This window comes from Perna viridis, chromosome 3 (assembly GCF_037379345.1).
Source record: "Perna viridis isolate PV_CMFRI_1.1 ecotype Kerala chromosome 3, ASM3737934v1, whole genome shotgun sequence".
Taxonomy (NCBI): domain Eukaryota; kingdom Metazoa; phylum Mollusca; class Bivalvia; order Mytilida; family Mytilidae; genus Perna; species Perna viridis.
In genome coordinates, this window is record NC_142447.1 from 56,606,245 (window position 1) to 56,618,382 (window position 12,138).

The 12,138-nt window shown below is 32.9% G+C and overlaps 1 protein-coding gene across 1 annotated transcript; it reads right to left on the reverse strand.

Annotated features, from left to right (window-relative positions):
* Positions 1 to 4,227: 4,227 nt before the first annotated feature.
* LOC148623020 (uncharacterized) lies at positions 4,228 to 8,775 on the reverse strand. The gene is made up of 3 exons (XM_088573473.1): positions 8,599 to 8,775; positions 5,021 to 5,153; positions 4,228 to 4,467 (listed from the first exon to the last, which is right to left on the reverse strand). Exons 1-3 carry the CDS (start codon positions 8,745 to 8,747, stop codon positions 4,261 to 4,263), a joined length of 489 nt encoding a protein of 162 aa, XP_088429599.1. The 5' UTR covers positions 8,748 to 8,775; the 3' UTR covers positions 4,228 to 4,260.
* Positions 8,776 to 12,138: the final 3,363 nt, after the last annotated feature.

Genomic DNA, 12,138 nt, shown 5'->3' on the forward strand with positions numbered 1-12,138 from the left:
GCTTTCGGTATAGTATCACTCTACACTCTATACTGGGAAGAGAATTATTCAGGATTTTAGTTATATATTTTATGAAATTGACAAATTGATAATGACAAAGTTATGATGAAGTACAGGGGAAAACACTAAAATGTTATAAAAATGTCAAAATTTACCTGTAAAAATCAATATTTACTGATCATTTATCGGTACATTTGAGACAGGGAAAATTGATGACATTGGTCAACTTCTAACTGATAATTAAGGATTAAATATTTTAAACTCATCATTATGTAATAAAAAATATCATTTTAAAGAAGTTTCTTTAATCTTTTAATAGGTAGTAACTTCATATGGTTAAACGAACAGAACGACACAAAGATTAAAACCTTAGTGCGGTATTAGGAAAAAGGAAATTTTGACATTTCTTTCGCAAGACATAGGTACATTCATTTAGTCGCCATTTTATTGTTTTCGATGCACACTTATTAGAAATAGTCATTGCCATTCACCAGATTTTTCTCTTCCATTTGATACTGATTTTATTATAAGAAATGCAATATTTTTCACAAACATTCAATGACAAATCATACTTTATGAACATTTAAAAAAGTTTTGTTTTTTTTTTTTTTTTGTTTTTTTGTTTTGTTTTGTTTTGTTTTGTTTTGTTTTTTTTTTTTTTTGGCAAAAATAGCTTAATCCTTTATGTACTATTTTTTTTTAGTGCAGCCCGGAACACAGGGATAATGAACACGCGTTTTTATGTGTACTAGTACTCTAAAACAGGGTATATACACATGTAAACAATCTAGTCAAGGGCTTGTGTCCGTTCTTTGAAAGGTTGTCTTGATGTTTACTTCAGTTCAACTGTATCCGTTGTTTTAGATTATGTCACTTACGATTTCGATTTGCGTAAGTACTTAGTCGTTCGCCTTTTGTTTGAATCTCTAAGATCTAATGAACGGAGAGGATCTTGCTTCTGTTATAAAAGAGATCACGAATAAAAATACACTATCTCATTGTGACTCACAACTGGCGTCATATCACATTGCTAAACACAGATTATAAGGTAATGTTTAAGTTGTTGGTAGAAAGATTAAAACTTGTACTACCAAATATCATTAGCACGGATCAAAAGGGATTCGTTAAGGGTCGAGATATTTTTCAGGGTAACAAATTGCTACAAGACATAATTGATTATGCAGATGTGGAGGACCAAGAAGGGGCTGTTATATTTCTTGATCAACAAAAGGCGTTTGATCGAGTAGAATGGGGATGGATAGATCTTAGTATGCGGAAATTTGGATTTCGCGAAAAATTCAGGAGATGGGTATTCTTACTCTTTAAAAATGCTAAGACATGTATTCAAACTAATAGATTTACGTCAAAATACATGGAGATATCCCATTCAATTTGGCAAGGGTGTCCAATCGCGCCTATGTAATATATTCTGCAACTATCAGATGTAATCCAGATATTAAAGGGATTAAGCTCCCCTCAAAGGTCCGGTGTTAATTTAGAAGCCAAACTAAACATGTTTGCAGACGATACGCAAATATTGAATAAAACAAACAAATCGATTGAAGAAACTTTCTAAGTCTTGGAGATATACGAAAAAGCCAGCGGCGCGTGTATGAATATGAATAAAACGGTGCGTAGATAGATGGAGGAATAAGAAATAAATTCAATAAAATTAAATGGACAAAGCAGCCATTTAAAGCGCTTGGCGTCCAACACGGGTACGGGGTAAATTTAGATCGAAAATGGTTATATCAAAATAAGTAAAATTAAGAGTTGTATTGAGGTTTGGAAATCAAGAGATTTGACATTTGAGGGAAAAGTTATTATTGTTGAATCATTTATATTGTCCACGATTGGGTATGAAATCGAGATGAGAGGCATACCCTTAAAATATGAAAAGGAGATAAATACTATTATGTGGTTTTTTGTTTTGGATGGTAAACCAGACCGAGTATCTAGGGCGGTTTGCTGCTTAACAAAAGAGATGGGTGGAATTAATATGGTTAATCTTAGAAATTTTATTGAATCAAAACAGGTCAAGAGTTTGTATAACCTTATAAATTCTGAACTGGATAATTGGAATGCCTTGGGCAAATTTTGGCTCACCGTACTAGACTCAAAATTAGACACAGAATATTTAATATGAACGTGTTCAGACATTAGAGATTTAAGTCGGATGTAGATGTCGAAATATTATCAAAATCTCTTGGCTTCCTGGATAGAGTTTAATAAGATACATAGATGTAATAATTCATCTAAAGAAAAACTTTTGGAGGAGAATATTATGGGTAACTCGAATTTTCAATTTGGCGGGAAAGTTATACTTTTTGATAACTTTGCCAAAAGTGGGATAAAAAGGTAAAGAATGTATGGAACACCCATACTAATTCTTTTGAGTCATCTCTAATTTTTTTCAATAAATTAAACGATAATAGAAATTGGATAGCTCAATACAGCAAAATAAAATATATATAAATATTCTAAAATTCAATAATATTGAAAGTGCCATCCGAATTTAATAACACTCATTTTGTACGAGAGGGCAAGGTTATGGCGACAAAGAATATAAAAGTGAAACAAATATAGAGTTTCTATCGATTCCCAATGACTCCCGATTGTGAGCAAAAATTGGTAATTTCTTCATGAACGAAAATATTCAATGGGATAAAATATGGGTTTCATTAAAAGACAATTTTGGGAATAGAAATACTAAGCAACTGCAGTGGAAACTGCTCCATAATATTATTTATACCGAGGAATTGTTACAAAAAATATTTTTTTCAAATGGTTCATGTCATTTCTGCAACGAAAGGGAAAATTTGAATCATTTAATTTTTTTTTAAAACATGCAAATTGGTGATTAAGTTTGGAAAGACATTTTTGAGATGATTGCCGTTTTGTGCAAACATATGAATATTGACATTATACCACAATCAGAAAAGTCATAATTGGGTTTCCAAAATTTGGATGTAAAATATTTATTAATTGAAACGATTTTGTTGACAATCAAGTGGGCAATATAGAAATATAGGAATATTGTCAAGTATCAAAAGAAGACTATATCTAGATTTATGATTTGTAATATGATAATAAACGAAGTTGCCTTCATAACAAGTACAGAGGTAAAATAGGTGAAAACCTATACCTCGAAATGAAAACGGTATTCATTGATTTTCATTAATTTTTTATGTAGCATTGCAGTCTATAGTGTAGATAGCATTATAGTAGCTAGCCATTTACACTCCCTCTAATGTATTTTTACTTGTATAATATGATTCATATAATACGTATGTCCTATTACATTCGTATGCATTCTACGCTTGGTATAGTATTAGCTGCATACAATTTTGTTACATAGTTCCGCAATTTTCTTGCAAGAAATTACAAATACTCGGAAAATTTACTTACATTCAGCTAAGCAGTTTGGTATAATCCACGGGTTTTTTTTAAATACATATAATGTACATATGCGCGTACTTCTTTTTATCAGTATAAAGCACGTGTACGACAATTTCCACATCTTTTGTCTAATCTTATTCAAAACCAACGATGTGTGACATAGAAGTCGGGAAGTTTAAAAGTGCAGATAAATGATCGTATCAAATATTGATTATGGAGTTCATTGATTTAATAACTGTGGAGGTAAATGTGGCTGATACTGGCAATAAATTAATTGTGATATTATACAAGATATAGAAAATTTTATTTTATAAGTGTTTAATTCCAAAAATGTTTTTTTTGTTTTGTGTGTCTTCACACAATACCTGACTGTGAAGGGTGTACGAAGTCAGGGAACCCCGTTATAGCTACCCTGGGCTTAAAGGGAAGTTTGCTGTATTGCAGGATTTGTAAATAAACTGTATATGAATCTAATGAATTTTAATAACAATCTACTTTCGGTGCAACCTCCCTTTAGAAATAGTTGACTTTTCAAAATCATGGGAAAAATTCAAAAAATAAGACAATAAAAAGTGTATTTGATTATCCCTTTTTCTTTTTCGAAAAAAGAAAAAAAAACTTGAGCGTGTCAAATTAAAATTATACTATCGTCATATCGTTTTCAAAAAAGTGTAATGATAATGTTGCTTTTTTTTCTCCAGAGAATACATGTCCGTGATTCATCTATATGTATTGTACTTTTGTCCTTCTTGGTATTATGCCATTGATGGACATATAGATCAATCATATTCAAATATTCCGACAGACAATACAATAACAACAACGATATGAGACAAAGTGGTTTAATGCTTCTGATAAAATCTACTCGAACACCCAGTCGATCAGATAGAACCAATAAGATGTCATGTGGAAACCCTCTCTAGAATCCATGGTTAAACATCCGGGTAACAAAGAGGGCAGCTCGTTTGTCACCTTTGATGGAACCAAATAAGTTCCATTCCAAGGAATTTTACATGCCGGAGGAGAAGCGTCTACTATGACAGAGGAGTGAAATGTAAAATCAACAATCTAAAAAAAAGAGAAATTGATGTAACACCAAAAGAGACCTCGACCTTTGTCTTAGGATATAAAAACTTGCAGTGATATATAGCAATATGGCTATTTCAAAGTTAAAATCTCTTTAATTATTGTTTAAATAATGATTCCAGTAGTGCATCATAAGCCTATTTTGCTGGCTGAAGATTTAAAAAAAATGTACCTGTAATAATGTTAAATCAATTCAGGTTGCACTTTAATAAACAATTCTTTTTTTTTCTTCTCTTTAACGAAATATTCAAAATCCGAGAAAAATATTTCTTTGATGTGATTAATCCTCCACCTGATCTTAAAAAATATCAAATTAAAATTTTCGGATATAATTTGTAGATACATGTATAAGAAAATTTGTTTCTGAAAGCAAACTTTCATTTTCAAATGGATTTAGTTTATGTTCAGATTATAAAATGTGGTTATTTTTTTTTTATCATATTCATGACACCACTTTAGTCATAACAATAAATCGAAAGAAAATATATTATTTTCAAATCGTTGAATATATGCTATATGATAAAATGATACAAACCATTTTACTTTTACCGTCATTAGATAACAGAATGTCAAAGTCAATTGGACCATGGTCACAGCTCCCCACTGTGATAGGAGACGATCTTCTCCCGGGAACCAAAGGAGGGGTTTTGACGGTCTTTATGCATCCACTGTAAAATGGAGGGGAGAGTTGAGCTATCATATATTTAAAAATATGCAAATTAAAATACACATTCAAAAAGTTAAGTAGCTGTCTTTGTAAGAATCATGCAAAATCTGAAAAATGTGATACATCCCAAAAAAGGCTACATATTTTTATTATTGTAATTAAGTTGTTTTATGGGTCTAAACTATGAAATGTGCAATTATTCATTCAAATCTGCCTGCTCTTGGGAGATAATCAACATTGAAAATCCAATAGATTCTATTGTATTTGAGTGTCATTTACAGAGTTATCTCCCTTAATTTTGAATTCTACACTGCATTCTATACAATTTTTATCTCCTATGAACACGGGTTATGTGAAAAACCAAATGCTAATTTTTGTTTACTAAAGCATTTTAAACAAAATATCAAAAATAAAAATATGTAGGCTTTCCAACCATGTATCACATTTTGCATGATTCTTAGTTGGAGTGCTACTTAATATTATTCACTCCGAACACGCTTTCAGCAACTGAGTGTGTACCTCACAAATATTCATTATTTCAAGTAACGCGACTCGGCTTCAGTTCTCTTTACGCCAACCTAACGATCCGCACATGTTACATGAGTAGACAGGTAAATTTCATTTTTTTTTCATTTTTATGCAATTTTAAGAAACTTAACCCTTCCATACAACAATAAGAATGGAAATTTACAAGGCTTCTTGTAGTCTCTCATAAATAATAACACAAACCTGGCTATAGTTTTGAAAGTTTTTGAATGATTTTTTTGAAAAAAGTGTTTGCTATTCCTTTTTTTAAATTTTCATAACATTAATACTGCATTCATACATCTGCTATGCATATATTGTAACGGTGAAAATGATACAGTATACACCATTTTTTCTCCAATATGAGGATACTGATTAAAAGTTGCCTGGTCTTGTTGGCGCTCGAGGACAGCTTTACGTATTTTTCACTGTTTATGTTTTATTTTAGCCAGCGTGTGTCTGTGAGAAAAAACTCGTGGGAACTTGGCGGTGTCGTATAATTCTTGTTCAGGTCAATTTAGAGTTTCCCCGTTATCGACTGGACAAGGTTTTTTTTGCAATTAATTTCGTCCTTTGCACTTTCGTTTTCGCGGAATTTCTTGGCAGATGTACAAAGTTCCATGGTACGCGACACATCCTTAAGAGGTAATCTACCAACTTGCCAAATATCAATAGCCCACATAAAAAAACAATAAAGTTTTGTAGTGAAGTCTAAATTTTTCTCGCGGATCATTCATTTACCGACGAACAATTTCATAGGCATTTCCTGTAAAACTAAAGTGGATGGACAGAGTGATCGCTATAGGACGACCGCCACCTTAATTTTTCACTTCACAGGGGTTATTATTCTTAAAAATAGGTGTTACATTTGCTTTCTTCCATTCAGTTGGGGAGACAGAAGTTGAAAGTGACAAGTTAAAAAGTTTGCATAATGGAAACTTTTAACACAGAAGCTGCTTCTTTTAACAAGCGGGGGTTTATCAGATCAGGACTGAATGCTTTACTTGTATCCAAGATTTTTAGCACATCTACCTCACTGTCATTAAGAACAACTTCACTGAGTTGTTCTTCCGAATCAATACGAGGGGGGGGGGGTTCAGCATCCATTGTATCTAGAACTGATTGTAGGACAATGAAGTTGATATAGAGATTTACCTTGTCCAGGTCATTTGTAATCAATTCATTATCAACCAGTAATGGTGGGATACCAGAATGTGAGGGTTTAATTCCAGATAACTGGTTACATATTTTCCACCAAGACCGAGACGAACTGCGTTCGTGTTACTCAATTTATTCATAAGATCGTAGTGATGTCTTATCACGTGCTACTCTAACCCTTGATGTCACTAAATTTCTAACTTGTTTGAATTTATTCCAATCAGTCGGGTTACCAGAGCGATTAGCTCTTGAGTAAGGGCGTTTTTCCTTTCTAGTCAGTTTTTTAATATCATTACTCAACCACGGTGGATCAGACTTTCGAATGGTAACTATCCTGTTTGGGATAGTAATTTCTGCGGCGTGCAGAACAGTGGTAGAAATACCTTTAACAATGTTGTCAATATCATTTGAATAAAAAATATTGTCCCAGGTAGTTCCTGCTAATATAAATCTCCTCGATCATGTAGCCAAATTTTATGCTTGAAAGTTTGTTTTCTAGGTAGGTTTTGAGGCATTGATAAAACCAATGATAGGATAATGGTAGCGTAACTGGTCGAGGAGAGGGGGACCAACACTAACATATGGAATGAAAGAGGGGTTGTCAGTAATTATAAGATCAATCAGGGATGATGAATGCTCAGTAATATTAGTAGATTCTTCTACCAATTGGTGCAAACTAAATTTCGTACAGATATTTTTCGTTTTTGGGTTGTTCATAAATTGATTATCATTAAAGTCACCTGTTACAGTAATACCGTCACAGTTTAACTCGTTCACAGCCGACTCTATAGAACCATCAACTTTGTTCCAAGTATTAGCGTTACTCCCGGGAGGTATATAAAATGTACCATATAACGCCTTTTTACCATTAATCTTTAGCTCTAACCATAATACTTCAAGGCTACTCCTCTTTGCATACATATTATCCTTAACATAAACAACAATCCCTCCCCATTTTTTTTCAGGACCTCTATCATTTCTGAAAAGTTGTTGATAATTCAGAAGTTCTATAGAGTCGTCTGAGTTATTATACTTTAACCATGTTTCAGTAAATGATAAAATGTCAAACCCATTATATTCAGAATATACCATATCAAGTTTAGGTAGTAAACACTGTACATTCAAGTGAACAAATGATATACATGTAGAAAATGTTTCATATAAACTTGGGGATACAGAATATGAGTCAGTTTCGGATAACAAACTGGTATCATTATTTGATGGACCAGGATTTTTTTCAATACCAGACATTATTAGTAAAATTTCTATAACTACAATTAGGAATGCTATTTGTATGACATATATGCAGTTTATATATGCACTGGTTGGGTGTACATTATCACGGGTATTATCTTGGTAAAAATCTTTTGGCATTGTGTTTGCGAAAAGTAGTTTTTGCATGACTAAAGTTGTTAGATCTGTATGAAACCACAATAAAATAATCAATACTAATGCTAACTTAATATCAAGTTAAGTTGCGTTGGTAAGATTATATTGGAATCTGATCGGGAATCCTGAACAGCGAAGCGAGAAGAAATAGGGGTTAGGATTTGGTAAAAAAAAATCAAAGATTTCATACAAAAATTATTTTTCCCCTAGTGTGGCCGTAAAGCTCCAATTGCGTGTCAGCAATTTTATGCCTTGATTCTGCATTAGTAATGGTACACGTTCACTTGTGTAAATCTTCGAACTATTTGGATAATTAACGATCGTTCTCGCAGGTACTGAACTTCTTTTCTGACTTAATCGTAAATAAAACTTACTTCTCGTCCCAAGTATCATTTACGGTGATTAGGAATGTGACTGTTTTCACTGTCTGCATTACACCCTCGTCTTGATTTTGAATTAATGAATTACAACCATTTACTAATACAAACAAAAAAACACAAACATACAATGTGCTCGGAATCATACTTAACTTGGAATTTCGTGTGACCTGTTTAAAAAGATAAGATATAATGTATTATGTATGGGGCGCCATTTTACTATTCATTCAATATTCAATTTGTTTGATATATATAAAAAAAATTGACAACTTAAATTCGATTTTTGTTTACATCAGTAGATATATTTTGATATCCGTAATACGATTTTTTTTTATATCAGTTAATATTTTTTTACATCAAAAATTCATTTATGGATATAAGAAGATCATTTTGATATTTTGATATATGCTAAGCAGGGCACAACTTGATACAACAGCAGATGTCGCACGCCGAGAAGTTGGGACAAGCATGGACACAACTTTAAACATAAAACATGAACACAATTAATATTAAAACATTGGAATATGGACAAAAAATACCGAAGCGTCAATAATGGGACAATTCAGACATATCATAACCCAAGTACGTGACCTGAACGAGAAAACAGCACACACATATGATATACACACACAATGCAAACATAATAATTTCCATATAAAAACTAGAAATAAGAAAATCAAGACAACACGATCGCCCATTAAAAACCGGAAGTGATATCAAGTGCTGCGGTAGAGTAAGAGTAATCAAGGGAACCAAGATTATAGCGGAAATCAAATGAATGTGATCCAGGGACAAAGACCAGGCATGGAAAACAGACAAACACAACAAAGAGCATAAATTAAATAAAGTAATACATACAAAGAAACCAAAGTATGAACAACTCGGACTCAACAAAAAACTGGAAGCATGGACCAGGTGTATCGGTAGGGTAAACGTCCTCTGCATTTCTAGGAACACCCGTCGAGCTGCTCATAAAAAGTCAAGTCCGGGGTAGACAAAAGAGGAAAGGAAAACTATGACACGTTGAACAAATCAGTTTTTATGGTGCAGATGGATACACCGTAACGATCCACGAGCCCATGATGACGATCATAAAACTTCTGTAGTGATGACTTTAAATCTTGTAGCAATATAACCCTGTTCCAGAAGACTACTTGTAAGAAGTCTAGCGCAATACAAAAAGCATGTGTAGTTACGACAAGCTCTGGCATAACGTATTAGTTGTGAGATGAAAACTCCATACGCTGGTGCTGAAGAGATGTTGCCACAGATGAAAGGAAAGTTGACAATTCTGAATGAAAAGTCATCATGTTTGTCGTAAAGTTTTGTCAGCATGTCCTGCTCCGCCAGCAGCACGTACCGTCACATTATAAGTGAGTAAAACATGATAAGAGTCTTGCAATAATAATGCAGCTCCCGGGCACATTGTCAAAGCAGAGTCACAAAGGGCTCCGATAAAAAAAAAAACAAAAACAAAAACAAAAAACATAAAAAAAAAACAAAATCTGAGCGATTTACGTTTGGGCGATATCATTTTATTTAATAAAGTTTCATGATGTTAGTAAAGTAAATAATTTGAAATAGTAGAAAAGTATCCGAAATAGACAAATGTCGATGATAAGAAAATATTGTAACAGATCGGACAAGAAAGCGATAAACGTAGTTGATCTTGAACTTGATATGACATTGCAATAAATCATGCAAAATCCACTGACTTAGCGTCAAGAATTTACTTTAAGATTTCAAGGTAATGAAATGTTTCTCTGTTTAATTTCAACATATTCACATAATGGTAGTGTGATCAAAACTATACAATGAAGAAAATACTGCTGTGAGTCACAAGACCTAGCTCTTGTAGCTATCATTACATGATCATCCGTAGCTCCTCCGACACATACTGTCAAATGAGCTACATTACTGTAGCTAGTTAGTATCAAATTTTGTTGGTTGTCATTCGGTAGGACGTGTAATCTCACTGAAGATACCTTGACTCAACCTCATATCGATCAATGCAATTTTGACGAGTGTGCATTTTGGTCCCTGATCCTAAGTGCAGATAATTCCTGGATGCCGGAGTTTATGTTTATTTTAACATGGGTATACAGGCACTATATTTGTTAAGATTGTACACCTTGCTAACGCTCGACAAATAGAGTGCTTACCCATTTTATAATAAACATAAAGCCCGGCATCCAGGAATAATTTCTTTTCTAACATGACAAAAATATTGCTACAATAACGGTACAATTATTTCAATTGTTTCAGCAATGATATTTTAAATACATATACATGATTATAATAAGAAGTAATATTTACGATTAGAAAAAGAAAAATGAACCGCATTTAAAAATAAATACACCAACAGAATCGTGTCATGGTGTCACATCATGTTTCGTAGATATAGGTGATTCGATCATGGTGGAAATGCCATGCCAGGTAGCCAAGGTTAGTTTAACAAATTACGGTCAGTTTCGATGTGACATTAATGAGTTTTTCATTAAAAAAAAGGGAATTTTCGGATATTCATATTTTCTTTCATTCCAATAAGCCAAACATCGCATACTTTAACGTATTCCAAGCCATATAGGCGAAAGAACAGTACTCTATACCCACTAAAATTTCCGTGAAAAACCCAGAATTCGTATGTGGTAAATTTGCATTTTCTAAATGGGATTGGATACATGTATGCCAACAATTTATCGTAATTTCTTCTTTGAAACCTTAAATGTATAAAAATAATGAGAGCAAACAAAATCCAATCGTGTAAAAACTGTGATATTTTAAATAAAAAGTATACAATTTACGAGCTAAAATGCATGATAATCTGTTTTATTCTTAAATTTCCATTTTTTAAGCATTTGGTAGTCTTCGGGACAATAAAAGCATAATTTTGCTTGACAATATGATTGATACAAGAAGTGCTCCATAATAAATGCCAAACAGACATAGCACACAGTTCGTGTATGCTAAAAAAACGATCATTTTCTTTCACCTTAGGGGCAGATTTTAGTGGGTAGGGGTATCATTCTTTCGCCCAAATGACCTGAAATACGTTTAATGGTGCATTGCCTTGGCTTATTGGAAAGGTAAGATGCTACGGAAATGTGTTTGAATATACAAAAGCTGTTTGAAGTAGGCTACTTTGAAAAACATTGCCCATTACAGGTGAAATGGAAGAAAATATGAAAATCCGAAAATTTCCCATTTTAAGAAAATCGCTTCATTGCCACATTGAAACTGAAAATAACTCGCCTGAAATGAGAAGATATGTTGAATATAAGGATAAAACAATAGTACCCAACATGTCTTTTTACATCGATTTTGGTTCGTGTTTAGGTATTCGTTTCATGAGTGGGTGTGGCCATTTTTCACCTAATTGGACTTGGAAAAGTTTAAATATTTATTACTTGGAATCGTTACATAGCTAGGACACTATGTAATTGAATACGCAAAAGCTTATTTGAAGTACGGTATTTGAAAAAGAAATACAAATTATAGGTGAAATGGAAGGAAACATGAAATTCCGAAAACTCTCAA

Excerpts from the sequence above, each read along its gene's own strand:
- LOC148623020 (XM_088573473.1), bottom strand. The coding sequence starts at position 8,747 with ATGATTCCGAGCACATTGTATGTTTGTGTTTTTTTGTTTGTATTAGTA. Across the intron at positions 5,154-8,598 it reads AATGATACTTGGGACGAGAA|TGGATGCATAAAGACCGTCA; the intron begins GTAAGTTTTATT and ends TCCATTTTACAG. Across the intron at positions 4,468-5,020 it reads ATGACGGTAAAAGTAAAATG|ATTGTTGATTTTACATTTCA; the intron begins GTTTGTATCATT and ends TCTTTTTTTTAG.